At 54.5% G+C, this 27,992-nt stretch overlaps 2 protein-coding genes across 2 annotated transcripts in view; one reads left to right on the top strand and one right to left on the bottom strand.

Moving 5' to 3' along the window:
- LOC142363947 (serine protease inhibitor Kazal-type 5-like) overlaps window positions 1–27,992 on the top strand; it is a 103,225-nt gene that overhangs the window by 6,992 nt on the left and 68,241 nt on the right. The gene's annotated exons all lie outside the window — the stretch shown is intronic.
- HRH2 (histamine receptor H2) lies at window positions 1,093–14,319 on the bottom strand. The gene is made up of 4 exons (XM_009942630.2): window positions 14,172–14,319; window positions 6,732–8,273; window positions 3,110–3,272; window positions 1,093–1,241 (listed from the first exon to the last, which is right to left on the bottom strand). Exons 2-3 carry the CDS (start codon window positions 7,832–7,834, stop codon window positions 3,254–3,256), a joined length of 1,122 nt encoding a protein of 373 aa, XP_009940932.2. The 5' UTR covers window positions 7,835–8,273; window positions 14,172–14,319; the 3' UTR covers window positions 1,093–1,241; window positions 3,110–3,253.

The raw sequence follows: 27,992 nt of genomic DNA, 5'->3' as shown, positions 1-27,992 counted from the left end.
CACGAAACCAGCTGGGCTGGGGGCTCAGCACCCTCCCTCCCCGCGGGGATGCTGAGAAGAGGGGTCTGCCTGTCCCCCGCTGTGCCCTGGGGATGCTGTGGGGTGCAGAACGGGCACGCTGTGCCCGGGGGTGAGGCGGGTCAGGCTTCTTCCAGGAGGAAAACTCTTGCTTCACAGTAAGGGATCCTTGCTCGTTCCTGTCTTACCTGGTCCTTGCTGCCTGCGGCCCCCTTCTTCCCACCAGCTCAGGGACCGGGAGGGGACCGTCTAGCTGGTCCCACGGGGCGAGGTGCTCTCTGGGTTCCAGCCCTGCCCAGGGCAGCTGTAACCCATGTCCTGGGGGCTTGTGCCGTGTGTGTCCAGGCTCTGTCCCAGCAGAGGGATGGGCATGGGACAGCAGGGGACAGGGATGCTCTTCCCAGGGCAAAGCATGCCCAGAGAAATCAAGCATCTCATTTTCCTGCTGTGTTAGATCGATTTTTATACCATTGATGACTTTTGCACAGGCTCAGTGCAGAAATGTCCTGTTTTGGCAGTCTTAGTGTCGAGCTGCAGAGGAGGGCAGAGCCCGGGTACGAACCCCGGCTGCTTAGTGTCTCCCCACGGCCCAGCAGGCTCCGGGGCCTCTTCCCCAGCGGTGGGGCTGGGACAGGGGGTGAGAAGCAGACACAGCCCCCATGATGCCAAAACTTCTTTAACACGAGGACCAGGCTTGCCCTGGCATGGATGCTGCAGGACTGGGCGTCCCGTGTGTGGACATCTGGCACTCGTGGCTGCTGACATCTGCTGCGTCTAGCCCTGCTGCTGCCGCGTTGCCCACCTCTCTGCCAGGACCCCTGCCCCCTCCAACAGGTGGGTACAGCCACTGGACAGGGCACCAAGGAGGGTAGTGCCTGTGCTCTCCTTTTCCATACTAGGCTGATCTGTCTGGCACCGAGAGCTCAACCGCAGCCCCTTTCCCCCTGCCCTGTGCCCTCTCTGCCTGGGTAGGGCACCCCCACCCCAGCCCTGCTGGGGGCACGCGCTGGCTCCAGACCCAGCTCCTCAGGCACTGCTGCCTCCCGGCGCAGGGCTCAATGCTGGAGGTGTCACAGCCCTGATGAGGCAGGGCAGAGGCTCTTCTGCAGCTCCTCCGAGGGCTCTTCAAACACACCACCCTCCTGGGAAGAAACTTGGGCAGGCAAAGGCCTCTCCAACAGTGTCTGGGGATGCAGCAAATGCTGCCTGCCAGAGCAGGGATCCTGCAGGGGAACAGACAGGAGGTTCAATGGCTTTGCAGGGTGCAGGTGGGTCCCTTTCTCCCTCTTTCCTTCTTCCCAGCATAAGGGATGCTGCATTAAGTACCTGCTGTGCCTGGGAGGGATAGTGGTGTGATGCTGGGGGGATGCTCTCAGCAGAGTTTGGCTATATGCTGAGCGCTGACTCTTGGGCAGAGCTGAGCAGGCTCACGTCACCTCAGGACCCATCATCCGACATCCCTCTGAGTAACATCGCTTTGCTTTGTGGCTTTCTCTGCCTCCTCTTCACACCCACTTGGGCCAGCCAGCAGCGGCGGGGCTGTCGCTTCTGCAAACAGCTCAATAAGAGTAGGTGTCCTGGGGTCAGCGGTGCTCTGCTCCTGGGTGCTCCTTCGCCCATGGTCCCTCTCCCTGCCCACTGCATGTGGGCTGGGGACTTTTTCATGTCGGGGACTCTGTTGGGCAGGTGCCCCATGCGAGGTGATGTTTCCTGCCCCCGCCCCCATGGTGCAGAGAGGAAATCTGTGGCCACATCAGGACCTCAGATCTCCTGCAAACCTCTCCCTCAGACCGACTTTTCTTCATTCTGCTCTTTAGATTAGCAGCCTCTTGGGGGATGGCTGGTATTTTGCCTTTACCTCATGGAAACTTAATGTGTTTCAGAAGATGTGTGCGGCACAGAGGGAAAGCATGAAGCAGAAGAGCTGGAAGTGGCGTCCCCTCTGCCCCCGCTGCCGGGCAATGACAGCTACAGAGATGATTCTGCCTTGTGTCTGCCCCAGGGACGTTCACCTGGAGCTGTGGTGCCCTCCAGGCTTGGGGTTTCACCCTGCTCCCTCCCGCGGGGCAGTGCTAGGGCCCTTGATGCCTCTGCACTGTGACATTGCTGCTGAGCGATGCTTGTGCCTTGGTATGTCGCACTGAGGGGCCTGCCAGGGGCACGGGGACGTTGGTGCCCTGTCACCTTGCTCTCCAAGCCTCTGCTTCTCCTGCTGACAGGCAATGGCATTTCCAGGGTGACTCACAGGGACTCCCTCGGAAAGGTGCAAGCTGCTGCTGTGCCCCAGGGCGGGGGGCCCTGCGCTCTCCTGCAGGAGCCCCAGCTATGTCCCAGCCGCATGTGTGAGCCAGCAGCACTGGCTCTCGCCATCACCGTGACCTTGGCTAAGGTCAGCAGTGCTCAGCGTGCAGCAGGGACAAGTGTACCTAGCTTCCAGCACGTGGGTGACCGTATTTCCCTCCCTAGGGCACAGTCAATACAGGAGAGCCCAGGTTATCAGCATGCAGCGTTGGAGGTCAGGGTGACCTTGACTGGCTCTTCCCGAGAAGGGCTGCACAAAGTGGCTCCGTGGAGCTGAGAGGCATTCCCGTGCATGGCAGCCACATCCTCCAGCCCACCACTGCTGGGAGAGCGCAGCGACGCCTGGTACAGCATCAGCCCCTCACCCCGGGAGCCCTGCCAGCATCGCTGTGAAAGCTGATGGCAATTTATGTGAAGTTGATGCAGGCTTGCATGAAAATGAAGTGTGCTGGAAATCTGCGGTCTGAACGCAGCTGGCTCTGCAGCGTGCGGAGGGACAGGCAGGATGCAGGCATCTTACAGCGCATCGCAGGGCGGCTGCGTAAAGCCCACAGCCCCAGGGCAGCCGGGGGGTGCACAGCTCTGTGCACCTCCTCTGAGGCTGGGGCTGGGTTTGTGGAGCAAATGGTGCTGGGAAGAGGAGTGAGGATGCATCTCTGATGGTATCGCCCTCTGCACCAGGTACCATCGACATGGGATGGCTGGACCAGGGAAAATGCAGTGGGTGCCACCGCAGGGAGAGCTGCGCCTTCTGCTCGTTCGCACCCAGCGACCCCAGCCCTGTACTCACCCTGCAGCCCTCGCCTCTGCCGTTGAATTTCTCCCTGAGGAAAATCGCGTGTTGTCCTTTCAGCCTCACAGGATTTTGGAAGAGGGCAGCCAGGAGTTGAAGGCTGGGAGATGCGGGGTTCTAGGGCAGCGGGCAGGCTGAGACTCACGGGAAAGCTCCAGTGCTGGAAAGGGTTAAATTGCACAGGAAGACAGAAAGAAGAGAGGGGAAAAAGAAGAGGTCGGTCGGTCAGTGCCAGCCTAGTTGAGATCGGCTTCGCTCTACAGAGCACCAGGTACTGCCTGCCTGGCCTCTCCTCACTGGGGTGGGCAGGCGTGTCATGACTGGGACAGTGATCCTTTCCTACAGGAACTGCTTTCTCTCTGCGCATGTGTTGTGGCCGTGGCCCTGCCCCAAGTTGCCCTGAGCACAGCTGATGTGTGCAAGAGGGGAATACAGAGCTGCTCGCTCTGCTCTGGCATTTTCTGCCTGATACTTCCCCGTCAGTGCTGAACATTCCTTCTCTCAGGCTTTTAATCTCTCTGGACCTCAGTGATGGGTCTTGCAACTGGCATGCTCCTCTTCAGAGTCCCGTCCCACTGCAGCAAAGCAGGTTCCTGAGGTCCATCAGTTGGTGTGCACGCAACTAGTGCTCTCCTTTGCTGGTTCTGCAGGAATTGCCTTGCCTCTTTGGTGCCTGGTGGGGAGACAGAAGCACCTGGCTTCCCTTTCATCCCTGCTTGGTCCTGCACTCTCCACCCTGTCTGGTCCTCACCCGTGGAAATGCTTCCAGCCCTTGAACGGCTGTGGTGCTCCCATGGTCTTTTGATTTCCAAAGAAATGATGGCTCTCACTCCCTATCCCCGCTCCTAATACCGCTGAGACCAGCTGCAGGTCTCCAGTCTTCCTACTGCCTTTTGCTTATCTTTGCTGTGCCTCATAATAGGAAAGAACATTTTTATTAAGGGCAACAGTTCAAAACACTGCCGGTTGCACTTTCCCCTGGGTGACTCTGTGGAGCTGCTCTGAGCAGAGCTCTGCTGAGCTCTGGCCCTTCTTATGTGGGGGGTTACAAGTTTGTGGAGTGATACGTATTAGTCTTTTCCTGTTAACGTGGCCAGGGCAGGTGACTGGGAGGACTGCGCAGAGGGAAGGAGGGAGAGGAACCAGCTGGGTTTGTGCTTGGGGTGAAACTGGCGGCCAGGTAAATCCTGTGCCCATCTGTCTCGTGTGGTGTTATTTGATCCAGATCATCTGCCACCAGCAGATGTTTATCTATCTGACTATGGAAAAAAGGCTTGGAAGGGGCCCCATGCGATCCTTGGCGCATTGTTTCTGCACGAGTGAGCGGGCTAAGAGAAGTAGAGAAAGTAAAAGCAATAACCGATCATTTGGTGCTCGAGCAACTCTTATCTGATTGCGAGCAGAAACCACAGCGGTGGTGCTGCGCAGGACAGGAGGGAGATCGCTGGATTTAGAAAGGTCAAGAAACATCCCGTGCTTGAGTCGTCTTCTCTCACTTCCCCACGGCTCCTGTAGCTCGTGTGTGTGTGGGCACTGTTATGGCACCGGCAGCCGCTCACCGTCAAGCCTCCTGCACCCTTGGGAGCAAAACCAGCTGGGAGACTGCTTTGGGTTGGTTTTAGCGGTGGGGGAACTTTACCCTGCAGGGGTGAGGACAGTCTGGAGCCACGTGCTGGGTCCCCGCGCTGGGATTTTTGCCAGCACCAGGCACTTGCACACAGAGTTTGGGGATGGAGGTCCCCTGGCTGCCGTTGCTCTCAGTGTGGGCTTTGGATGCAACTCCTGCAGCAGGATCAGGCCTGCCGGGGAACCAGGGGAAGGAAGTTGTCCACCTGGGAAAGCTCTCAGTGACCCTGACATCTGCCCAGGGAACAGAAACCCATTTTTCTTCCCCTTTTCTTTTCTTCTATCTCATTATTGTCCCTTTGTGGTAAGGCAGCACTGTGAGACGTCATTGATGTTTTTTGTCTCTTCTCCCTCTCGGCTGCGGAGGAAGGCCCCGCCAGTCTGTTTCCCATCACCGGCTCTGCCCTTCCAGCTGCAGAGCCCCAGTGCACAAGTTCCCAGTTTGCTCAGGAGCTGCACTTTCGTGTGAGTAAACAGCACAGCTCTTTCTGTGTCTCTATGTTTGCAGAAGCATGTCTACGCCAGACACGTGCTCTCCATATATTTTTATATACACCTGCAACTACGTTTACCAAATGTTATACCTTGCACTCCTCCTTAGTTCCTCGGAAGCTGAAAAGGAAGCCCCAGGAGCTGCCATCTTGTATTTGCACTCATCCATCCCTCTGTGTTTCCCGGGGCAGACTCCCCTGCCCCAAGCTGCCCCTCTGCCTTGGGTAACATCACGGCTGGGCCTTTTGGATGGCTCTGCCCTTTGGTTCCCCTCCCTACATTCTCCTTTCAGTGGCCTGAGACCGTGATCCTGGGACAGGATCAAGGGCACGTGCCGCAGGAGAGCACGAGCGCTGCTTCTTTCCTGGCATGCTGGGAACGGGGAGTCAAAGGACTCCTTATCTACGGGATGGAAAGTTTCTGGGCTGCTTATCAGGCGCTGCCTAGAAGTTAAATTAAAGTCTTGGGAGCAGCATTTGGCAGCAGACAGCACACTTCTCTGTTCTCCTTATGCTCAGGTGGGTAAGGTTTTGGTAAGATTTGCCCACAATTTGGTCAAGGCAGTGTGTGGGTGGCCCAGCCCCGTGGGGACATAGGTGTCCAGGGAGGGGACTGATGCCACAGCCCGGTACAGAGTTCACCTCTCTTGCACCCATCCAGCTCCCTTGCTGCACCCACACCCCTCCGAGGGGCCTGACCCCCATAACATGCCTGGATGACACTGAGGGAATTTTTTCTGTAGCTTTACATGGGTATTTGTATTTCTAAAAAAATTTTCCAACCTAATTTTGGCTATTCTTCCTCCTTTCCAGAGATGGCAATGGAGCTTGCTGTTGGCTGAATTCGCTGCTGATGCAAACTGACAGCCGAAATGCTGAGGGCGCGTGGCTGGGTGGGGAAGGGAAACTGCTGAGCTGCTCTGCAGGGAGCTGGGCACCCAGATCTTGGCTCCTGCAGGGGCTTGCAGCCCGACCGCAGGTGCCCCGACTCTGTGCCCCAGGGCTAACACCCTCTTGCTCGTCCATTGACGGGCGGTCACCTTTCCCAAGCCCCCGGCAGCTCTGCTGTGTGCCCAGGCTTTGCTGGCCGCCTGCCACCGGAGAGCGGACACGGCCACTTTTTGGGAGCAGCCGCAGCTAATGGCTGCCCGCTGTTCTGTACCGCAGAGTCTGATGGCAAAACTGTCACCATTACTCAGCGAAGCCCAGGGACATTTGGTGTTCCCTGTGAATGGGTGGCGATTGCAGGGGTGGCCAGCCGTGTGTGAGGCTGGAGCAGCTGGACCTGTGCTGCCAGCACAGAGGAACGTGAGCTGTGTCCCCGCTGGTGGTGATGAATTTCTGGGTGGCTGCAAAGAGCAAGAGTTGCCTGGGCAAGGATCTCCTGCTGGGGCATTCAGATTGTTGCTTGAAAGTTCACGGACAACGTGGGGTCCCCACATCTGCCTTCCTCTCTGGGAAGGGACCTACCATCAAAGCCCATCGTGTAAGAAAGCTCTTACCTCTTGAGGGCTCCACCGGTCAGCAAGATCCCCTTCCCGTTCTTCATCTCCAGTTTCAGGCGTTTACCCTCCTGCCTGCCCTGACTCTGCCTGCAGCTCCTTCCCCTGGGCTGGGTCTTCTGGAGGGGAGGCAGGTGGGAGCTCCTGGGGCCCCCAGTCCTCCAGCAGTGCAGCAAGTGTTGGTATGCCAGACGGAAATCCCTGTTGAGCGTCCCGTAGAGAATGGGGTTCAGGGCTGAGTTGGCATAGCCCAGCCAGAGGACGATGGACATGGGTGTGCCTTTCACCCTGCTGTCCCCCCACATCCCCCGGTACGTGAACACTGTGAAATAGGGGAACCAGCACACAGTGAATGCTCCCAGGACCACCGCCAGTGTCACGGTGGCTTTGTGCTCTTTCACCATGGGTGGCATGGGGGTGTTGCTGCTGCAGCACCATGTGTGGTTTATCCTCTTGGCTTGCTCCCTCGCTATCTTGAATATCCGGTAGTAGGTGATGCACATGATGACCAAGGGGATGTAGAAGGTGAGCAAGGCGTCCACTAGCCCATACATAGGGTTCACCTCCAGCGTGCACTCCGTGTTGCAGCTGGGGACTGTGTTTTGGACTGCTGTCCCGTTGGTGTTCCAGCCCAGGTGGATGGGTAGGAAGGAGACCATCAGCGAAACGGTCCAAATAACAACCAAACCAACAGTCACCCGGAAGGGAGTGACCAGCTGGCTGTAGCGGAGTGGGGTGGTGACAGCAAAATAGCGGTCCAGGCTGATCAGGAAGAGATTGAGGATGGAAGCCGTGCACAGCATGACATCCAGGCTGGTGTAGATATTGCACAAAGTGCTGCCAAAGGGCCACTCTTTGGCAAGTTCATAGAATGCAGAGAACGGCAGCACCAGGAGGCCCAGCAGCAGGTCGGTGATGGCCAAGGAGACGATGATGCAGTTTGTCAAGCTGCGGAGCCGGCGGTCAAGGGTGACAGCCAGGCAGACGATGATGTTACCGCAGAGAGTGATCATGATGAGGATGGCAAGGCAGGACCCGACCAGCAGCTGCAGGGTGAAGTCCATCCTTTCTTGAGAGCTTGTATGGTTGTAACACGGATCCATAGTGTGGTCGCATGCATGGAGCAGTCCTGCTCCCACCAGATCTAAAGCTGCTTGGAGTAAGCTTCTACCAGGCAGCCAGCAGCCCCAGAGCCCTTTGCAAAGCGACCTTCAGCCTACAGCGACCTTGGAAAACACTGCAGAGTCACTTCACGTGTTCCACTTTGTATGTTATGAATGACACGGTCTAGGGAAGGACGTAGCCCTGTGACTTGCTTGTGCCTGTTGGCCTCACCAGGGAGCTCAGTGCTGGAGCCAGTTCCCTGTGGCAGCTGCTCTGGTGGGTCTCAACTGCTCCCTTTTCCTCTACGGCCTTCTCCTTTTCTCTGAGCAACCATAGTGTTGGGTCCTGTGGGGTCTCACATGCTCTGCGTGTTTGGTTGGCGGCAGCAGTCAGCAGTGCTCCGGTATGGACAGAGTTTTGCCACCTCTCGAGGACAACCTGCAAAGAAAGCACCAACTCAGAGCTGCAGTGGGCAAAGGTCCTTTGAGCTGCCTTTCAATCCCCTCCCGCAATGGAGCTTCTGCACCTCCCTTGGAGCTTCAGCCCACTTAAACCTGAACTGGAAGGTCCCTTGGAGGCCAGGCACGTGTGTCCCTGCCAGCTGGCCTCCCCCAGCCCCAGGGTTGCCCACTAAGGTAGGAATGTTGAGAGAAAGGCAGGAATTCTAGAGGCACTCTGTTCCCACAGGCTTACGATAAAAATGAGGACTGGAAGGTTATGAGGAAAGAGCTTTCCTGAGAAAGCAGTGTGCTCTTCTTACACAGTCTAGCAAAATTAGTCACCACTATGTAATTTCTGAAGCTCTTCTGTGGCTGTAAGTCTCATTAAACCTTGCGTTCGTATCTGCACTTTGCAGCAGCCCATGCCTTGTGTTGGTCCCTGCCATCAGCGACCGCACGGGCTCCTGCAGCCCGGAGATGAAATCCTCGCTCTGCGCTCTGGGCCCTGGGAGGAAACAGGAACTGATTTGTCAGTGGTGAAATGTCCTGGGGAGGAGGTGGCTGGGAAGGGCTCTGACAGCTTCAGCAGTCCTGTTCCCAGGAGCTGCAGGGCAGCACGCAGGTTTGTTTATCAGGGAGAGTTTGGATGGAGCTGCTTCTGCTGTGGGACAGGGGCACAGAGTGGAGAAACATCTCTTGTAGACTTACTTTTTATGACTATTTTCTGTCTGGATATAAATAACAAAAAGCTGTGTTTTGTGAGGGCAGAAGCTGCACAGCAAACCCCTCTAGCCTCCAGAAGAGCTTTTAGCTGCTGGTTACGGTGGTCTCTAGGGCCATGCTGCTACTAGATTCAACCGGCCTTGGTTCCTGTGTGACTGCAAGTAACACCCATGTCGGGAAAGTGCCTAAAGGGAAACTGAGGCATTGCAGGGACCCAAGAGAGGGGGCTGGGAGTGGGCTGAGGAGCCCAACTCCCTGTGCTGGAACCCCCATGGAGCTGCCTGTGCTGCAGCTGCAGTTTCCTCCAGGTGAGCTGATGGGTCTCCCCCTCCTCCCCAATGTGCTGGCAGGGGAGAGCTGTGCCGGTCCCCATGGGTGGTGCGGGACCCAGCTCCCCAGGCTCTCTGCAGCCCACAGAGCAGCAGTGAAGCCCTCCCTGGTGGTGCCCAGGTTTGTGCAGGAAGGTAGAGCTGATTCTTTGCAGGGTGCAACAGGTTGCAGAGGTGGAGCTAGCAGAAGAAACTCCAGCAAAGGAAAAGGTCCAGCCTTGGCAGGGGACAGAGGTGAGATCTTAAACTCACCCTGCAAGAACAAGATAACGATGTGGAGCAGGTTGAAATGATCTTCAGGTAATTTATGCCTTTGATTCAAGGTGAAAGGCATGGGGGCCAAGGGAGGGAGTATACTGGGGAGAATGCACGAGTAAATAACCACTGATTGCCAGGAGCCGTGCGGTGGAGAGATGGGGGCTGGGCCGGTGAGATTAGAGGTGATACCTGCAGCCCTGCTCTTTCTAAGGGAATTAAAAGTGAATGAGAAGTGATGAACCAGCCCGCGGGAAACCTTCTGGTGAGCGGAACAAACTCACTGCCAGACAGGGAGTTCTCTGAATTTGGGTGCTGGGATTAAGGCTGTCAGGAGAGGGACGCGATGCTTTCAGCGGCAGCGCAGCGTGTGGAGTGGTTCCTCATCTCCTGCTGCAGCGCAGGCTCTTGCCATGGAAAGCTCTTTGTTCCTGCACAAAAGGAACGTGGAACAAGCTGAGCGCTGCCTGCCCGCTGACGGCAGTGACGAGAACAGGTTGTTCTCAGAGAAGGGTATTTCCAAGTGAAAGGGATGTTTTTTCATTGCTCCCAACATGTGGAAATGGCAGGATAAATTATAGGGGGAGTAGCACACTTAGAAAACGCTGTGGGTGGATCGCAGCCTCCTACGTGGCTGCTTCACCACGCATCAACAACCTGCTCCTGCCACCGGCTCTCGCAGCTCAGCCCGGGCTCTGCCGGTGGCTCCCAGCTCCGAGTGGGTCCCAGCTCCGGGCGCATCGGTGCTCGGCCCCTGCCGCGGTGCAGGCAGGGCCACATGGCAGCCCTGGTGCAGCCGCAGACCTGGGCAGAAGTAGTTTGCTTTCTTACTGCTTTTTCTAATTAGCTCAGGGCAAGAAATGGGCACTATTCTTTTTTTTCCCCTCAGGCAGGGAGCAGAATGTATTTCCAAGTGAGATATAGGTCGTCTGGGGTGAGCTGTGGAAGGAAGGAGCAGGGGTCTCCAAATGAAGGGGACAGAGGTGTCCCTACCCCTGCAGAGGAGCCCAGGTAGAGCTGGGCTCTCTGTGGCTCTGAGGCCATGGGCACCCTCCCTGCGTGTGTGGGCTGCGGGGCTTGGCTGCCTGCAAACCCTTGGGACTTTGTTCCTCCACGGGACGGGGAAGGAACTGCCAGCTCGGATGCAGGATGTTGCAGCCCTAACTGTGGTGGGGGTGTGAGAGACTTTCCCGTATCCCTCAGCCAACTTATCTCATGGAAACATTCCCCCGAGTGATCACGGCCTCCAGACATGGCTTTGCAGGAAAAGTGGGCTGGAGGGCTGGTGTAGACGGGGAGCTGTGGGCTCAGCCTGCTGCTGTCAGAGCACAGTCCCGGGGCCAATGCACCCAGCTCAGGGCTCTCTCCTGGACCGTCGTCCCTCTGGGACTCCACATCTGCTCTGGGACTCCACCTCTGCCCCTGGTTTTCTGCCCAGGTCACTCGCAGACAGCTTTAATTCCATGTCCTGTGTCCTCTGCTCCTGTTGTGTTTTGGCAGAGTGAGTCGTTTCCTCCTTGATGTACGAGCACAGCAGCTGTTTCCCCTGGCAGCCTTTCTAGCAATAGCCTGAATAAATGATACCCTCCCAGCCCTGTCTCACCGGGCAGCTTTTACGTTTACCTGATTATCCTCATTATCACAGCCTGGACCTATTCCTGGTTCAGAATCACCCTCCTGACAGTGAGGGATCAGAGCAGGGCATCGCTTCTAGGTCATCCTTTTCCAGTGATGCCGGTGCTCTGATGGACACTGTCTCTGCTGTGAAGACTTAACAGGTTGCATTTGTTTTGTTGTAGTAGTCTTGGGGTTCCCTAAAAGCCAGATATTTTTCCTACGGTGTTTTCAGCTGCTTAGCATTGCAATTTTTGCTGTTACTCTCTGAGCATACGAACTTGTGCCAGCCGGTTGTGTTTCTGTCGATCTTCGGATCCTCTGGCTCTTCTCCTGTAGTACATAGTCCCTTGTCCAGTTCAAATCTTCTCCCGAGTTTCTCACCAGGGCATTTTCTCAGAGAAACTCCCATTTTCTGAGCCAAGATCACTAATGAAAACCATTAAACAGAATTTATCTGTAGGCTGATCTTTAAGGAACTCTATTAATAGCCTTTGCCGGAACATTAATGATCCCCCCGTTGTAATGTGCTATTGTCTCCCCATTAGCCTCCTTACAATTCTCATAGTAATTCCTGCCTTCTCCTACCTGAATAGATATTTTCTGCTCTGTTGCAGCCCACATTACATTTGATCCACTCTGTTCTTATTTAAAATGGCAATTATCCCCTCTGTGGAGGGGGCTGTGATTTATCCATGGGAAACTTCTGTTGCATTTTACCCTTTTATTCCTCCTCCCCATCTTTCAGCATCCTTTCCTTCAGCATCATTTATTCCAGCACTTGGTGCACTTTTGCAGCAAGATTAATGGGATGCCATGCCCGCTCCGGCAGTGTAGGTAATACATTTGCTGCTCTCCGTTCATGTGCTTCTACTTCTGGCATAATAGATATGTATAAAATATCTTAAAAGCCTAGGTTCATCGGCACTGTGAGTGGACACATGGGCAGAAAGGAGCACTCAGCGAGTGCCTGAAAGTGGTAGCCTGTCTTTGGGAAGCGTTTCCCACTACCCGAAAGGGCATCGACAGTGATGGGTGGGGGCTCAGGAGAAGATCTGCATGAAGCAGTTTAGCTCTGGGGACTGGGTGACTCTGCTTTCAGGCAGACCTGAAATGTCACTCTGCCTCCCGTGTTAGCTTCTTTTTGAGCAAAGTGCCAGCAGAAGTCACTTAAGAGCAAAGCAAATTTCTTTGCCCTGCAGAGCTTGCAGCAGAGTGTCACGGATTTTTCTAAAATTATGTTCAAGTGCTTCCAGAGATTAAACATCTGGGCATACTGCGAGAGGTACTTCAGCTAAGGCTGTGTGATGGGCAGGAGGGAGGGGATTTCTGCTGGTCTGAAAAAAGATGTTTGAAGCTCGTTGCTGGGGAATGGGCGGTGCTGGGAGCTGCAGGGACCCTGGCAAAGGGCTGTTTTGATCCTCTGCCAGAGCCATGAGCCTGCCTCGCAACGGGACAAGACCAAATTTGCCAGAGTTGGGGCTTGACGGCAGTGTGAGAGGGGACAAATGTGAGAGTGGCGCAGAAACTAGCTGGCCTTTCTGTCTGTAGAGGGCTTTGGTGAGGTTGTGGGGTTGTTTCTGGTTTATGAGCAGCCTTTCTGGAAGGGCTGTGCTCCTCCCCACGCCTCCCACGTGGTGCTGCACCCCATAGCATCCCCCAGCACGCCTCTGCCCCTGCATTCGGTGAGCCCCATCGCTGGAGCTCTTGCTCCCTTAACTTGCAGTTGCTCATCTCCCCTCTGCTCCCCAGGGCAGGGCTGCAGGCTATGCTGCTCGTGGGTGCTCACCCACCCAAGGTACCCTGTGCCCTCATTCGGGTGGGCAGGCACAGCTCACCCCGCGATCTTACAGGTGCACACAGGCAGTTGCAGTCTCATTTTTGCAGAGCCCCTTTGCAACCTCTCTGCTCCGCTGGGGCTGTGCCGGGACACCGAGGTCCTGCCTGGCTGCGTCACCAGACACTTTTGTCCCAACTCCTTGGTCTCCTCTGCAGCCTGGGGCTCTCTCTGCCCCATCCCAGCCTGAACCCTGACTGATACACAGTGGTAATTGCTGCTTCCAGTGTGAGCAGAGGAGAGGGGGGAGGCAGGATGCAATTCCCCCTCCTCATCATGGCCCGCAGCCCTCCATTGCGCTCCCTGGGACGAAAAGGGCTCTGTGGGTAAGAGAGAGTTTGGGACCCCTGAAAGCAGAAGACCCGAAGAGGTATGCGGAAACCAGCAGAGCAGTCAGCGTTTCGAAAGTTTTTTCTGCAGAGGGTGGCGGGGGAAAGGTGAAACTGAAAACAGGCGCCGGGCTCATGGGTTTGCTTGGAGCTGCACAAGTCCCAGCCGCACAGTCCCAGCTTTCTGCCGAAGCCCGTTCCGGCTGGGGGACAGTGGGGACTGCATCCCCCTGGGCACAACCCACCCCTCCTGCGCCAGGGATACAGCCCAGCTCAGGGTGCCCAGCCCCACAGAGCTGCCTGTGCCCCCGGACGGGGCAGCCCCTGCTCCAGCAGACGCCTGCTGAGTGCCATGGCATGGAGGGCTGGATGGAGGGGCTGGGGTGCTCAGAGCCGGGGCTGGGGCAGCTCGGTGCAAGAAGTTGGCTGAGCAGCAAACTGCACCCAGAGGCTGCTTGGGCACAGACTCTCCGTTCCCACAGATGCTTAGGTAGGGCAGGGATCTGCCTCTGTGCCCTGGGCACACTCCACCCACGTCCTCCCTCTGACCCTGATGTTCTCCGTTCCAGCGGTCCCCACAAGCAACATCCAGCAAAAGCTCCCAAACTGGTCTCTGCTCCAGGCACAGCAGGACAGTGATGGCACGAGGGTCTTCTGAACAACACCCTCTTGCTCTGACACGGGTGGCCCGTTGTGGGGTGCTCAGCACACCCCGACCTCAGCGAGGTCCCACCAACCCCTCTGCGATCTCACCTAGGAAGTGATTTACCAGCGTAACAACCAAGAGAAAAGTAAGGCAAAAGCTTTACCTGGGAAAGATGCTCCTTTCCTGCAGCACCTGCATGGGTGGGAGCACTTGCTGGCTGCGCTGCCTCCAACTTTCCCCCGGCGTGCGTGGCTCAGTTTGTGCAGGCAGAAGCGTGTGCTGCGAGCAGCGGCTGCCTCCTCTCCTCTCCTCTCTCCCTCCTCGCGTACCAATATCCAGGCAGCGCGGTGGCTGCAACATGAGTCAGACCACAAGTGGGTGGGATCAGGGCTGAGAGCTCAGACACCGAGGTTATCATCCGGCAAATTTGAAACGCCGAAAGTGAGCTGCGCTCCGGGTACGCGGTGCATTGGGCTCCACCGAGCCGTGCCAGGCACAGAGCGATGGGGAATGCCTGCTGCCTGCTGCTGCTGCTTCCTTGGGTGCTATCATCACCTGCCTCACTAATGTCCAGGTTTCAGGGCCCTTGCTGCTTGCTTGCCATGTGCAAAGGCTCCCTCCCGAGCGTCTCTCTGTTACAGGCACACATTTGCCTAATGCCAGAGGGCACGACGCTGTCACTCGCTCCCAGCACAAACCTGGCTCTGGCATCGGTGTGTGCCCTCCGAGAGCAAGCACAGCTGAGCCTGGAGCTGGGCTGTGTGAGATGGCTCAGAGCCGCAGGGATGATCCCGGCTCTTGGGTTGCACTGGGGAGAGATAAGGAAAAAGGCGGGGGGAGGGTAGCTGCAGACTGGGAGGAGGAAACTGAAGCCCAGTCAATACTGGGGTGCAAATTTGCTCCTTGTACAACTCAAGGTGGCAGGAAGAGTCCCCACCAGTGTGCTGGGGGTTCTGTGCCGTGGCGGGGTCTTCGTCCTCCACGTTAGTGGCAGGGATGCTCTGGGCTGGGCATCTTTCCCGCAAGGCAGCACTTGCTTCTGCTGAAAGTTGTCGCCTGCATGTGTGATGGGAGGGAGGAACTACAACAAATGACAAACAGGCAGTGACAGCCTTTCTTGTCGCTCAAATCTTTCATCTGTGGGTTTCAAAGCATTGCGCGAAAATCAACTGCCGGACCAGCTGTACGAGGACCGGTTTCCCTTTTTAGCTCTCCATTTTATGCTGAGCAGGTCCTGGGCTGTCAGCAGAGCTCCAGCAAAGCCTGGCCACCCTCCTGGCTCCGTATGGCCTGGGGAGAGCAGCGCCAGCAGCGATGCACTGCGAGTGAGGTGCCTCAGTCCCCACCAGCCACTTTTGAGCCCCCCCGAACAAATACCCAGGGACTGACTTTTTACAGTCTGGATGTGGCCCTGGGCTCTCCAAGCTGGAAGGAGATGGATCCTGCTGCTCCCCCGGCCAGGCTGAGCTCCCCCAATGCCCTGCACTGGGAATGGAGAGCACATCCCAGACCCCATCTCCGGCGGCACTGGCACACGGACCAAAATGCCTTTGATGTGTTTATCTCTGCAGACCAAAGCACAGATCTATCTTTAATAAGCTGATGATCTGCTGGAGCAGGAGAGTTTTCCCACTGATCAGCAGCCCTGTGATGTGCCTTGGTAGCAGAATCGTGGACTGGCTGCCGGGAGCTTCTCAAGTGGCTGGTGTTTGCCGCGTGCGGCCGCAGAGGGATCCCTCCTGCAAAACAAGATTCAAATCTGCTCAGGAATGTCTGTGTCAGCTAAAGTCGCTGGAGTGTTGATTTATTCCAGGGCCTGTTGCCTGGCTCTGCTCTAGGAGAGATCTTTCATCTGGAAGTCTCAGGTTGGGAAGCACCATGTAGGGATAAAGGGCTCTGGCTATGGAGGCAGGACCCCCTCTCCAGCCCCCTTGCCGTAATCCCTTGCAGTAAAAGGTCCCAGCTGCCTGGGGACAGGACAGCCCCACAGGACAGGCTCTGAGCTTGGCCTGCTCCATCTTCCCAAAGCCTCTGGGGAGCTTCGAGGGTTCAAACTCTCACCTTGATTCATCAGCCCCCGCGGGCAGCCAGCGGAGAAGGAACGGTTGCACCGTCCCTGCTGTGCTGCCTACCCCAGCCGCCCAGACCAGCACCCCGTCCCACCCCGCAGCCAGAGACCGGGCTGGTGCCTGGAGCTGGGGCCGGGCTGCTGTGCCTGTCCCTGGGTTGGGTCCCTCGGTCCCAGCTCTGCAGAACGATATGGCGTGCAGGGTGCTGGGGTGCGGCGGCGGAGCGGCCTCAGGCTTGCAGGGCCGTCTGGGTCATGGAGAAACCCACCACTTCTGCAAACCCCTGAGCACAGGGGATCCTCGGGGTCTGACCTTGTGCAATGGCTGGGTGACTATGGAGGGTCTGGTGGGCCGTATGGGCTGGTATGCTAGATCTGAGTTAATTGGAGAACATAGCACGGGCGATGTGAGAAGTACAGCCTGCATGGACCGTGCAGTGAGGTGCGGGGAAGAAGCTGGACCCAGAGCTGAAAGGAGCCATGCAGGGGCATTCCCACTGGTATGGGCTGCATGCCCTGCACGTCTGCAGAAGCAACCTGGGAAGTGGCAGATGTAATACCTGCAGAGGCTGTGACTGGAAAACAAATCCATGGTGGCAAGCTCCAAAAAGGAAGGAGGCACTGGAGACACATCAAACTCAACCGCCAACCCAACGCAAGTGCCCGGGCAGCACAGCCACCTTGCCCAGGCTTGCCAGGCTGCATGGAGCAGGCAGCAACCCCCTGGGACATTGCCCAAGTGGGCTGTGCTGAGCAGTGGAGTGAGGAGTGAGTCAGGAAATGGCAAGGAGAGGTCTTCTGACGCATTCTGTGCATGTGTGTGTGTAAAGCTGCAGTTATTAAAGGCTACAGCAACGCTGGGAGCTGGAAAAGTGCAAAAGAAGCCAGGAAAAGTCTGGGAGTCCAGGAACAGGGAAGCGAGCTCCTGAAAAGCCTCAGATGGTGAAGTTCTGCCTGGGAGGTGGCAGCCAACCTGGGAGATCACGTACGGCAGCGCAGCTCTGAGAAGGTCTTGGAGGTGCAGCTCTGCACTGCTCTCCCCGGCCTGGGCTGGGTTTGGAAAAGCCAAAGGAGGAGGGAGAAGCGGAATAGAAAATACCTAGAAAACAAAGCGTCTGGTTTCGGCGCAGCTCCTCAGGCAGCGCAGGCTGAGAGGATTCAGCAGGGTGTCCCGCTGGGTTTCGGAGACATTTAAGTGAACTCTGGCAAAAGATCCTGCGTTAGGCAAATGGGACTTGTGCTGAGTTGTTTTCTCTGGAAAAATCAAAACTAAAAAGCCACGGAAAATCCTGACCCTGTCACAGACTGCTGCTCTTCCTGGCTAGATGGGAGAGGCCAGTAGCTTACTCGAATCATCTGAAGACTTTGATTTCCAGTGGATTGTGTACATCATGAAAATAAAAGCCAGACACCTCCCCGATGTGTTAATATATGCTTTTTTATTTAAAAAAAACCAAACAACTTTGCATTGAAATCCTGTCCTGGACAAAATGGTAAATTATGACAGAGATCTCTGATATTCCTTGCTGGGGGCTGTGTAAGCCAGAGCGTACTGGTGGGAAATAAATATTGCAAGGAAAGTACGTGTGAAAGAGCTGCAGTGAGTCCGACAAGGGGGCCTGGTGTCTGTGCAAGGAACTGCTCCTGCCTGCAGACCAAGCATCTCTCCGCGGCGGTGGGAGTCCCTTGCTGGGCTGTGGCTGAGCTCCAGAGCAACATCCTGCTGACGTATATATTTTTGGCAAGCCAAAAAGCCTGGCTGTTCCCTGTCCAAAGGCACCTTTCCTGTAACGGGACACACATAGCGGGGAAGAAAAGGATGTTTGGGCCTTTCCCATCCCCTTGGTTTCTGCAATGCTGATCCCAAGGAGCCTTAGCAGGATCCCATCTGCGGTGATACAGTGTCAGACTATAGACACAGTCTGTGATATATTTCTTAAGCTTCTCTTGGTGAAGAGAGAGGATGTTAGAGGTTTTTTTCCAGGTTGCTGGTGTATTTGTGTTATACAAAGCTCTTCAAGCTCTAATGAGGACTGGAGGGTGCTGGCTGGCTTCACACTAGTGTGGAGCATCCTTCTGGCAGCTGAAGGCTCACATATTTTCCAGTGTGTCCAAGGGCCAAGAAGGGTCCTCAATTCACTCGAACACAGCTGTTCATAAACTAAACTGTGCTAGGGAGAAAGCAGTTTGTGTGACACCAGTACAAGGTTTTTCATCTCTCTGATGCACTGTAAAGAGAAAAAGGAAATGCTGAGGTCTGTAGGAGGAGGTGGCAGTCTGTCCCCCCCCAGACCACAAGGCTGGGAGGAGAGTGGGAGCCTTGGCACAGCGTACACCCACCCGCTGGTGTGCACGAGGCATCCCCAGGACCGGAGTAACTGGCTACGGCTCTGGTAACTGGGTTTTTTGTGGGCTTTAGCACTCATCCTGCCAGATGCAATTGTGCATGTCCTTGTTTTCCAAAGAAATATTTAATCCTCCTCCAAACACTGCTGAGATCATGGCCTGGGTGTGTCTTGTGACAGCAGGTTAATCTGGGGCTGTGCAAAGCTGTTGCCTTCTCCGGGTGTGGAGGAGGCTGAGGTGCGGGTTGCTCTCGGTCCAGGAGCAGGCTGGGAGGATGGGATGCTCCAGGCTGCAGCCCTGCTTAGACCTCTCCCAGCATTTTTGGGCCCTCTGTCAGGAAGATCAGCTAACTTCTGTGGGAGTGAGCTATCTGGTTTCAGCTTGGGGCCGGTGAAGTCTGGTCTGCGTGTACAAGCACACGCTCTGAGACTGTTTGGGTGGTTTAGGACCTCTCAGGGCTGAAAGCTGGCTCCTGCCCCATTGCTTTGCAGGGAAGAATTGCCTGCTTGAGTCCTAGGTCCTTCCGAAGCATTTTCCTGCAAAGCTGGCAGGAGGTTGTGCTGCTGGGCACGGGGCAGGAACGAAAGGATTAGCAAAACGCTCCCCCGCAGCGGGACCGCCATGGGGCTGGCACGGAGAGCAGAGCTCGGTGCATGGACCTGGACGCAGGCGTTGCCCAGGCAGGCTGCCGGCCGCTGCTGCCAGCTCACGCCCTGCCTGGTCCCTGCGCTGGGACCCTGCTGTGCCCTGCCTGGGCTGCCAGCATGGGCAGACGGGGCGCAGGGAGGCCCTGCAAGGACCGAGGGTTGCAGAGGGACCGTGAAGCCGACGCAGCACTGAGCTGCTCCCACCGTGAGGCGAGGAGCTGGGCACTGGTGCTAACGTGTGACATCAGCAGGTCTCTGCATGGAGACCCCAACAGCGAGGGCTGCTCGGGGAGGGAACAGCATCGCTTCGCCGGTCGCTCCTTGCAGCGATGTGGGCAAGCTCGGCCAGGTCAGAGACTGTGACACCCCCCTTGCAACATGTCTGACATTCTTCTGTGCCAGACTGCTGTGACCTCCATTCCATGTCCCACTGCAGGTAACTTTGTAAAAATGGGGGCTGCGGCTGTGGGATGCTGCTCTCTGGTTTGCAATGGAGCTGCAGCCGCACGTGGGAGGGGGTAAAGAAGTACAGGATCTTTCTGTCCTGACCCACAGTGTGAACGTCCTTTGCTGCAGGTGGGACTTTTCACAGTCCTAGGGTTGATCCTGGCTGATACCAGCCTCCCCCTTGTCTTCTGTGTGCTGGAGAGAGCAAAGCCAACTACAACCTTCCTCTTCGCGGAGGATTTTCTGGCTGAAAAACTCCAAGAATGAGGATCACAGCTGATAGAAGTCTGGAGAACATGTCCTCTGAGAAAAGACTGATGAGATTTTGAAAGACCAGATGTCATACCCTGTATATATTTCAAGTTTTGCCACAGGGAAGGAGAGTAGGAGCTCTCACCCCTGTGAGGAGAAGTAGCAGCCAAGTGCTTAGACTGCAAAGTGGAAGATTAACCTAGACTTACTCATCATAGAATCGTAGAATCATAGAATGGTTTGGGTTGGAAGGGACCTTAAAGATCATCTGGTTCCAACCCCCTGCCATGAGCAGGGACATCTTCCACCAGACCAGGTTGCTCAGAGCTCCATCCAACCTGGTCTTGAGCACTGCCAGGGAGGGGGCAGCCACAGCTTCTCTGGGCAGCCTGGGCCAGGGCCTCACCACCCTCATGGTGAAGAATTTCTTCCTAATGTCCAATCTAATCTGCCCTCTTTTAGTTTAGAGCCATTCCCCCTTGTCCTATCACTGCACACCCTTGTCACAAACCCCTCTCCATCCTTCCTGCTGGCCCCTTCAGGTACTGGAAGGCTGCTCTAAGGTCACCCCGGAGCCTTCTTTTCTGCAGGCTGAACAGCCCCAACTGCCTCAGCCTGTCCTCATAGGAGAGGTACTCATAGGGATAGTTATGCACTGGAAGGAGTTTCTTGAGGAAGTTTATGTTGGACAAAGTCCCAGTCAGCACAGAGTTGGACCACTTGGCAAGAGGCATTGCTAGCAGCAGCTACACCAACTACACCAGCACCCATCATTGCTTTCACATCTTCCACATATACAACCGCTAAACACCATGAGCTTCTGGGAACCATCAACATGGGAATGGCCATAGTGGCTCAGAGTGAAAGACCTGCCGTCTAACAATAATCACCTATGAAAAAAAATAAGGGCAGGCGGTGAAACGTGTCTGGAGCCTTCCCCCTGCAAACCAGAAGCTGAGACTTGTGACAGGAGCTCGGTGACAGCCGTGCTGATGGAGGAGAGCAGACACTGCTGCGCCCAGGTCGGGCTCAACCCAGATGGACTGGTCAGACATAACCGACCTTGTACGGGAAGCACGAGAGCTGGCGCAGTGAGGCAACAAATTCCCAACTATACATTTTTGGTTTTCCCCCTTATGCAGCCTGGAATGAGGCCAAAAACATAGGGCTGGAATCCGTCTCCAGACAATTGATTATTGCAAAGAGACAATTTGTTAAGCAAGAGAGGCTTTTAATTTGTAAGAGCTCATCTATTCTTATTGTATCTGTTAAACTGAAGGAAGCAGAGATGATCAAAATAATAGACTTGAAATAGAAGATTTTAATTTAGAGGCTATGTTCCATGTGCTGACAAAAATAGGAAACAGCTCTGTCAGAAGAGCACGCTCCCCCCAAAACTCGGCTGGAGTCTGCAGGGAGTGCTCCAGAACAGCTCAAATCATTACAAAACCACTTCAAAATCCCTTAGCAATATTCAGCTGGACTTGCTCAGGAAAGGCAGGACTGTCCCTGTTGCTGATTGCTGCCCGGGCGCTGAATCCCTGGGTGCAGGGCTCTCACCAGCACAGCGTGGGACGTCCAAGGGGAGGCAGGGGTTGGGGTCTGGGAGAGCTCAAAAGAGACCTTTTCAGCCTTTCAGGAGGTGATGGGATCAGAGCTGTGATCTGCTGCCCTTCATGAGGACCCATCGAGTTTAGGTTATACAAGAGATGGGACAAAGCATGGGGCAACTGCTGTGGAGATGCGAGGGGTCCTGACCAGGCGGCCAAGTCAAGTTCTGCAGCCCAGTGAAGCGTCTGCACTCCCCTTGTCCCAAGCTACGCGTACGCCACAGTGGGACCCCAAAGCGTGAGGAGGTTGGTGCTTAAAATGGAAGAGAGCCACAATGGACCTGGGAAAGGATATCAAGCTGTCATCCCACATGCAGTGGCTTCCCTGCTTGGTGCTGGGATGGGACCGGCACAGCTCCCTGCACTGGGACAAGCAGCCGTGCTGCCGGTGCTGGGTGAGCCGGGGCTGCGGCAGCACAGGGACCTGCCCAGGGAACATTTGCACTTTAGAATCTTTTCACCAGAAAATACGGGTTTTTCAAAGCTGCCAGTCTGTGAAGAAAAGGATACCTTTTGACCAGTCTCCTTATTGCACTTGTTCTTTTGAAGTATCTATACTTAGAAATCTTTGTGAAGTCTTGCATTGACACTTTTCAAAGGAGAATGGTTCATTTTTTGCTTTGAAACAACTTATTTAGACATTTGTGCTCATCTGTAGCATAACAAGTAGGCTAGCCTGTAGAAAAGGCTGGAAATGGCAGTGAAATGACCCTTTCTGTCATTGCTCTGGATGCCTCACTTGCAAAATATGTCGAGATCACAACTTTTTGTCCCAATTCAAGCTGGGAATTACTCTCTTTTAAGTCTGTGCATGGATGCCATTTCTTCTCTAGTGGAAAGTCTGTGCATGGATGCCATTTCTTCTCTAGTGGAAAAGCTGCATGAAAAAGCCACTAACTGGAAATTAAATGCTGCTTTCTGTAAAAGATGAGGGACTCTCCCCAAACGAGGCATTGCTCCCTGAAGACTGCATGTCCGTGGAGAAGGAGCTTGCTGTAAAGATTGTATCCACTGGCTGGAGCGGAGGAGCCAGCCTGTGAGCAATTTACTTGGAAGAAGAATCGACTCTGTTTGCTTCAGTTTAAAAAATAATAATCTATAATGAAGTGAAGGCAAAAGGGAAAATGGGTAGAAATTGAATTAGAGCTGTGGTTGTTCCAGTACTCCCCTGCGGCCCTCTGCAAGCTGAGCACCCCCGGACCCAGCCTTCTTCCTGGCCGTCTCCAAAGCCTGGAGACACACCGGTAGGTGCAACGGGGCAATTCGTGTTTATGGGTGCTGGCTGATTGGAAGGAGTGTGAGAAATTCAAAGGTAAATCACACCAAACAAACAAACAAACTGACACTGCTGGGCTATGCAGCAAGAGCCTGTTAGCAATGGGAGCTGCGTTTGCTCTGCATGGCAGCATTATATTAGCATAGCTGATTAGGCACGTTGCAGTCTTGACTTTCTGTTTAGCTGGGAATTTTCCTAGAAATGTCTAGAAATCAGATGGCAAGTTGAGTGCTTCAGTTATGGGAAGGAGAATTAGCAGTCACATGTATGCCACAGGCAGGCAGGAGCTGAAGGGAATAAGATGTTCCCCCAGTATTTTTGGCCAGGACCAACACTGGTCCCAACTCATGAAGCTGGGATACACCCACAGTGATGCTCGAAGACTCTTGCTCCTGGACCTCCATCTACCTGAGACATTTCAGACCTGTGGACACTGCAAATCCTGGTTTGTGGCCGAGATCCTCCATAAAAACCTGCCCCAAGCTTGCCCCAGTCCCCTGCCATAGCCCTGCCAGCCCAGGAGCCGGGCGCTGGCACTGATCTGCCTCTCAGCCTGCGGGCTGGTCCCCATACCCCCAGGCTACTGGCGACTTCGTGGCATGGTGCTCCAGCAAACACTTTGCTGAGGTTGTGGTAGATTAGATCTCCATTCCTCCCATTTACAGAGGCAATATCTTATCTTCGAGCAGTATCAGGCTGTCTGGCACCCTTGGGGGAGTGGAAAGCAGGCTGATACGCTCCCAGCTCCAACTCCCCCTTCCCTTGGACTTTGCTCTACACCTGGCATGTGGCATGGGACACCTGAATGGTTTGTAGTTGGTGGAGTGTCATTTTTCCCCCTCTTAAGTTGAGGTGCTGTGTTTTCTGTTCTCCTTTCCCTATGCCCGGTGAAAGTTTTGATGGGCAGGATTCAGCATCAGGTGTTCAGCGCTGGAGGATAGGAACCAGCCAGCCCATGACATGAGCTCACTGCCCTCTGACTCTTGATCTGGAGGGACGTGACATTTCCACGTCCATCTCTTCATTCCTGTTATTCTCATGCCCTCTGCACACCAACAGGACTTTAGAAAGAGGATGCATTAATTTTGGATCACTCTCGGACTAACTTTAATCTATACCCCATCCTCTCTATACAGCATCTCCATTTCTTCTTTCCTGCTTTTCCTCTGATGTATATGGCTGAAACTTTTCTTTTTATTTTTCTTACCATCCTCTGCAAGAGCCAATTCAGTCTGACCTTTGCCGATTCTCACTTGATGTCTTGGGCGTTTCAAGACATAGGGGCAGGCAACCTTTTTCCTTTGCAGCACAATGCTTTTACCCCATTCCTTATCAGCTCTCTCTGTCCTTTTAAGTAGTTATTTCCTTGGCCAGCACAAAAGCCCTTTCTGGGCTTGAAATACATGTTCCGGAGATCAAAGTTGCAAAAACCACTAAAGGAGACTCCAAGCCATGTCTGTGTACAAGCCCCCAGACTTGCTGGCCAGCTGGTTTTATGCTTAGGGACGCATACATGGCAGCGTCCGTCAGGAGGGCAGCCAGGAGCATGGTGCTGGGCTGGGGCCAGGGGGCCCAGCAACAGCATTGGGGTGGAAGAAGGACCGCAAGGAAGGAAATTCCTCGGTCCCAAGGATCAAGATGAGAAATGGTCCCTGCGGTTTATTTTTATCTAGTGCTCTTCTATTTCTGGGGCACCACTGTGTACCAAGCGATGTTCCAGGCCACAGCTTGGCAGCTGTTCTACTCCGGTCCCTCTGCAAGCTTTGCCCTGCTTTCACATTGAAGAGGGAAACGGAAAGAAATGTCACCTGCCCTTCCTCGTGCTGCTTTGTTTCCAAGCTGGGAAATTTGAAGTGAAAAGCCGCTGTGGCCATCTTGCAGGGCAGAAAGAGAGCATGAGAGCTGTGCAGGATTTGGGGTTTGCGGGTCCCAGAAGATTTATTAGGGAAGGTATGGTAATGCAAGGCTGAAGGCAGCTGGGCAGCACTGTTTTATCTGGCCACATGCCCCCCCAAAAAAGAGGAAAAAAGAATAAAGAAAAAGGATAAGCAAAAGAAAGACCAAAGCTTTTGTCCAAGAACGACCACAGTTATGGGAAGGCCAGCCCTGGGATTTAGACCTGTGTCCTACCCAGTCTGTTAGTGTCTCTCCTGGCCCTGGTGTCCTGGGAAGGACCAGGGCTGCAGAGCTCCTCCAGCTGCACTGTCCTGCTGCCCTACAGCCAGAGCCGTCCCACCGGCTGTGCCCGTGCTGCCTCCGCTTTGGCTGTCAAGGAGGCTGCTACAGGGTGGCTGCTCGTGCCCGGCTGTGCAATGCTCTGCTCAGCTACCTGCTGGCTCCTGGTTGGCAGCTCACGATGGGCGAGACAGCCGTCATTCCTGTACTGGAGGCTAAACCACTTAGTGCAATGGAGGGATCTGCATGGGATAAACTGGATCCTGGCCAGAAGACATTGCAAGGAAAGCTACTTCTTCCCTCCCATGTCCTGTGGCTCTACTACAGCTTTGGGCATGGCCAGGGACAATTTCATTTTGGCCTATGTCACCTGGAACAAACTCCTAGTTCTGGTCTTTCTGCCTTGTGTCTCTGCATTGTCTCTCACCTCACCAGACAACTCTTGTCCTTCAAAGCCAAGCTTAAATATACCCCCACGCTGCTGCGTGAGACCACTGCTGTCAAGTTGCACCATGAGAAATTTGTGACTTGTGCCACTCTGATGTAATGGAGCAGCTGGTCCTCAGCGTCGCTGCCCTGGCCCTCCTGTTCCTCCACCTCTGCAAAGAGAGGTGACCTCCCTAGGCATCTCTGACTCTGCTGCCTGCACATAAATTCCTGATCCCAGCCATCCTTGTGGGAACCGGTGGCTTTGACTCTTGCCCCGTTGCTGAGGCCAGTTTGACTTGGCACGGGGATCCTGGAGCAGAAATCGCTGGAGTGCCGCAGGGTAAGAGACGTCCTCCATCTGCCTGGGATCAGGAGAAACATCCACAGAGGCCAAAGACTGCTCCAGCAGACAAGAGTCTTTCACTTTGCTGCCAACATAACTATTTTTCCAAGGCATAACTGTTGCCAGAAATCCGTGGAGTCAAGACCTGCTATTTCTTTGCTTCTAAACAAAACAACCCTAGTTTGCTTTCTGCCAGGGAGAAAAGCTCTTATCTCAGAGAATAAAATCAAGCAGAAAGAGAGCAGGCTGTCATTTCATCTCTCTCTCAGTAATGATAAGTGTGGGGAAAGGGGAATTACATTGCAGGAGTTGGGAGATTGGGTGTATGGCCTGGGCATGCTCTAGTCGGCACGGGGAAGCCTCATCCATACTTGCAAGGTGTTTTAAGCATCTTTCCAGCCTGATCATCCATTGGAAGCAGTTAGGCTCCTTCTCGCTGGTGCCTTAGGCACTGTGAGCAGCATGACGAGCTCACCACCACGCTGCCTTTGCAACTCAGCAGAACGCTCATGCGTAAAATCCCCAGGTAATTTGCCCTGAGTGGGATCCTATGATTTGCTGACACTCCTCATAAACTGAAATGAACATAAAAGAAATGAATGCAGAGTTGCTAATTTGGAAACTCATTTTGAATAACTCCTCACTGATGTGGTAACGGTTAGCAGGGAGCCCTGGTGATAAATAATAGTTACTGAAATCCTGAATTGGCCATAAATTGGCATGAAGGAGTGGAATGCCCTGTGTGAGGCTCAGCTCAGCGAGTCACTCTACGCTACGCTCATCAGCAGACGCAGGTGAAGACAGAGGTAGTTTTAGCTGTATGAGGTCGTAGTAGCAGATGTCCTGACATAAGTAAACTAGAAGATCATGTGCATCCTCAAATGCCAGTTCTGCTTTACACTGCTTACTGCTTCTGGGAGCTGCAGGGCTTTACACCGGTGGATCATCCGCCTCCATCCTCTGCCGAGCACTCCTCATTTTTAGCTGCTTGGTGTAATTGCATATAAACGGGGAAAATCCCACAGGGATCATTACTTTTCTGCACAAATGGCTTTCCTTATTCACACTTCACATCGTCACCTGCAGGCATCCCTGAGACCAAGCTGCGTTTCCTTTCAGGGCAGGGTGGTTCACACAAGGCTGCAGCAGTAGCGGGCAGAGAGCTGCTGTTCCTAGGAATGGATGGGATGATGTGCTCTGAGACCTCTGCGGTGCTAACCAAGGCGGTGGGGTGAGATTTCCTCATGGACAACTCACTTGCCTTCCTGTTGGCTCACTGCCCCCAGCATCTCTGTGATGTTCAGTCCCTGGAGAGGGGAATGTGGCATCTCCCCTCCAAGATGCTCAGGATGGATCAGCAGAAGGGCCATGGGTCAGGAGCGTGGTAGCAGCTTCTCCCTCCCACAAGCTGGAGGCTGACTTGGCAGGGCTCCTTGGTGAGCATAAGCCACAAGCTGGATCCACCTTCCAGCACTGTGGCCTAATGTATCACAGCACCTGGGAGGCTGAAGGATGTGCAAGAAAACGCTGATGGTGAGAGTAAAGCTTGGACATAGGCTTTCTCTGCTGAACATGACTAGTTTTGGGAAGCCGTGAGTCTGAGCTGTAACGAGGATGAAATTAAAGTTTCTTTTCATCACATTTTGTCTTCCAAAAGAGCTGCTGCTGCTGCTGCTTGTAGGTGGCTATGATTGCAGCAACACCTTCACGATGTACAGTATTTGCTCGTCGACAGGGGAAATCGTGCTGCTAACATTGCAAGTTTTGCTGTTTTGGGTGGCTAAGGCATGACTCAACCAGCAGCCTGCAGATTCAGTGGTCACATCAGCCAGGTCCCAGAGGTAGGACCTGGTTCCACCGACACTGTCCTGCACAGCAATTTCAGAAGCAGACTGCAATTCTTTGTAACCACAAACTTTGAAAGATACGTCTTTGTCTTTCAAAGCTGTGTGACCGCAGCAGTCGGTTGTTACACTCACTAGGAACGAGTCAGAGCCCAGAGGGCTGCTCAGCTTTCCAGGTACTCATCTGGCACTCAGCCCTAAGAGGTAAAGCTTTCCGCTGAGTTTCCTCCATCTGTGGCATCTCAGGCAAACCCATCCATTGAGAGGACAGAGACCTGCTTCTGCTTATCTGAAAAGGAAATTGTTGTACAGATTGCGAGCTGTGGCAGCTAGACCACAAAAACAAGGCAGCTTGTCCAGCACAGAGATATGGAAGATCTTACCTGACTATGAGAAATATTTCTATGCTTGCGAAAGATATACAGGAGTTCAGTGTTTCCTTTGGTTAAGGATGTTCTGAATTTGCCAAGTGCTTTCATTATTTGTGGCATCCTGATTATGTGGTTTTGGCCCCGCTGTACTAACCATTACTAGCTGTGGTAAATGC

Source organism: Opisthocomus hoazin, chromosome 22 (assembly GCF_030867145.1).
Source record: "Opisthocomus hoazin isolate bOpiHoa1 chromosome 22, bOpiHoa1.hap1, whole genome shotgun sequence".
NCBI lineage: Eukaryota > Metazoa > Chordata > Aves > Opisthocomiformes > Opisthocomidae > Opisthocomus > Opisthocomus hoazin.
Note: the sequence above shows the minus strand (reverse complement) of the source record. Positions and strands in the feature narration are given on the sequence as shown.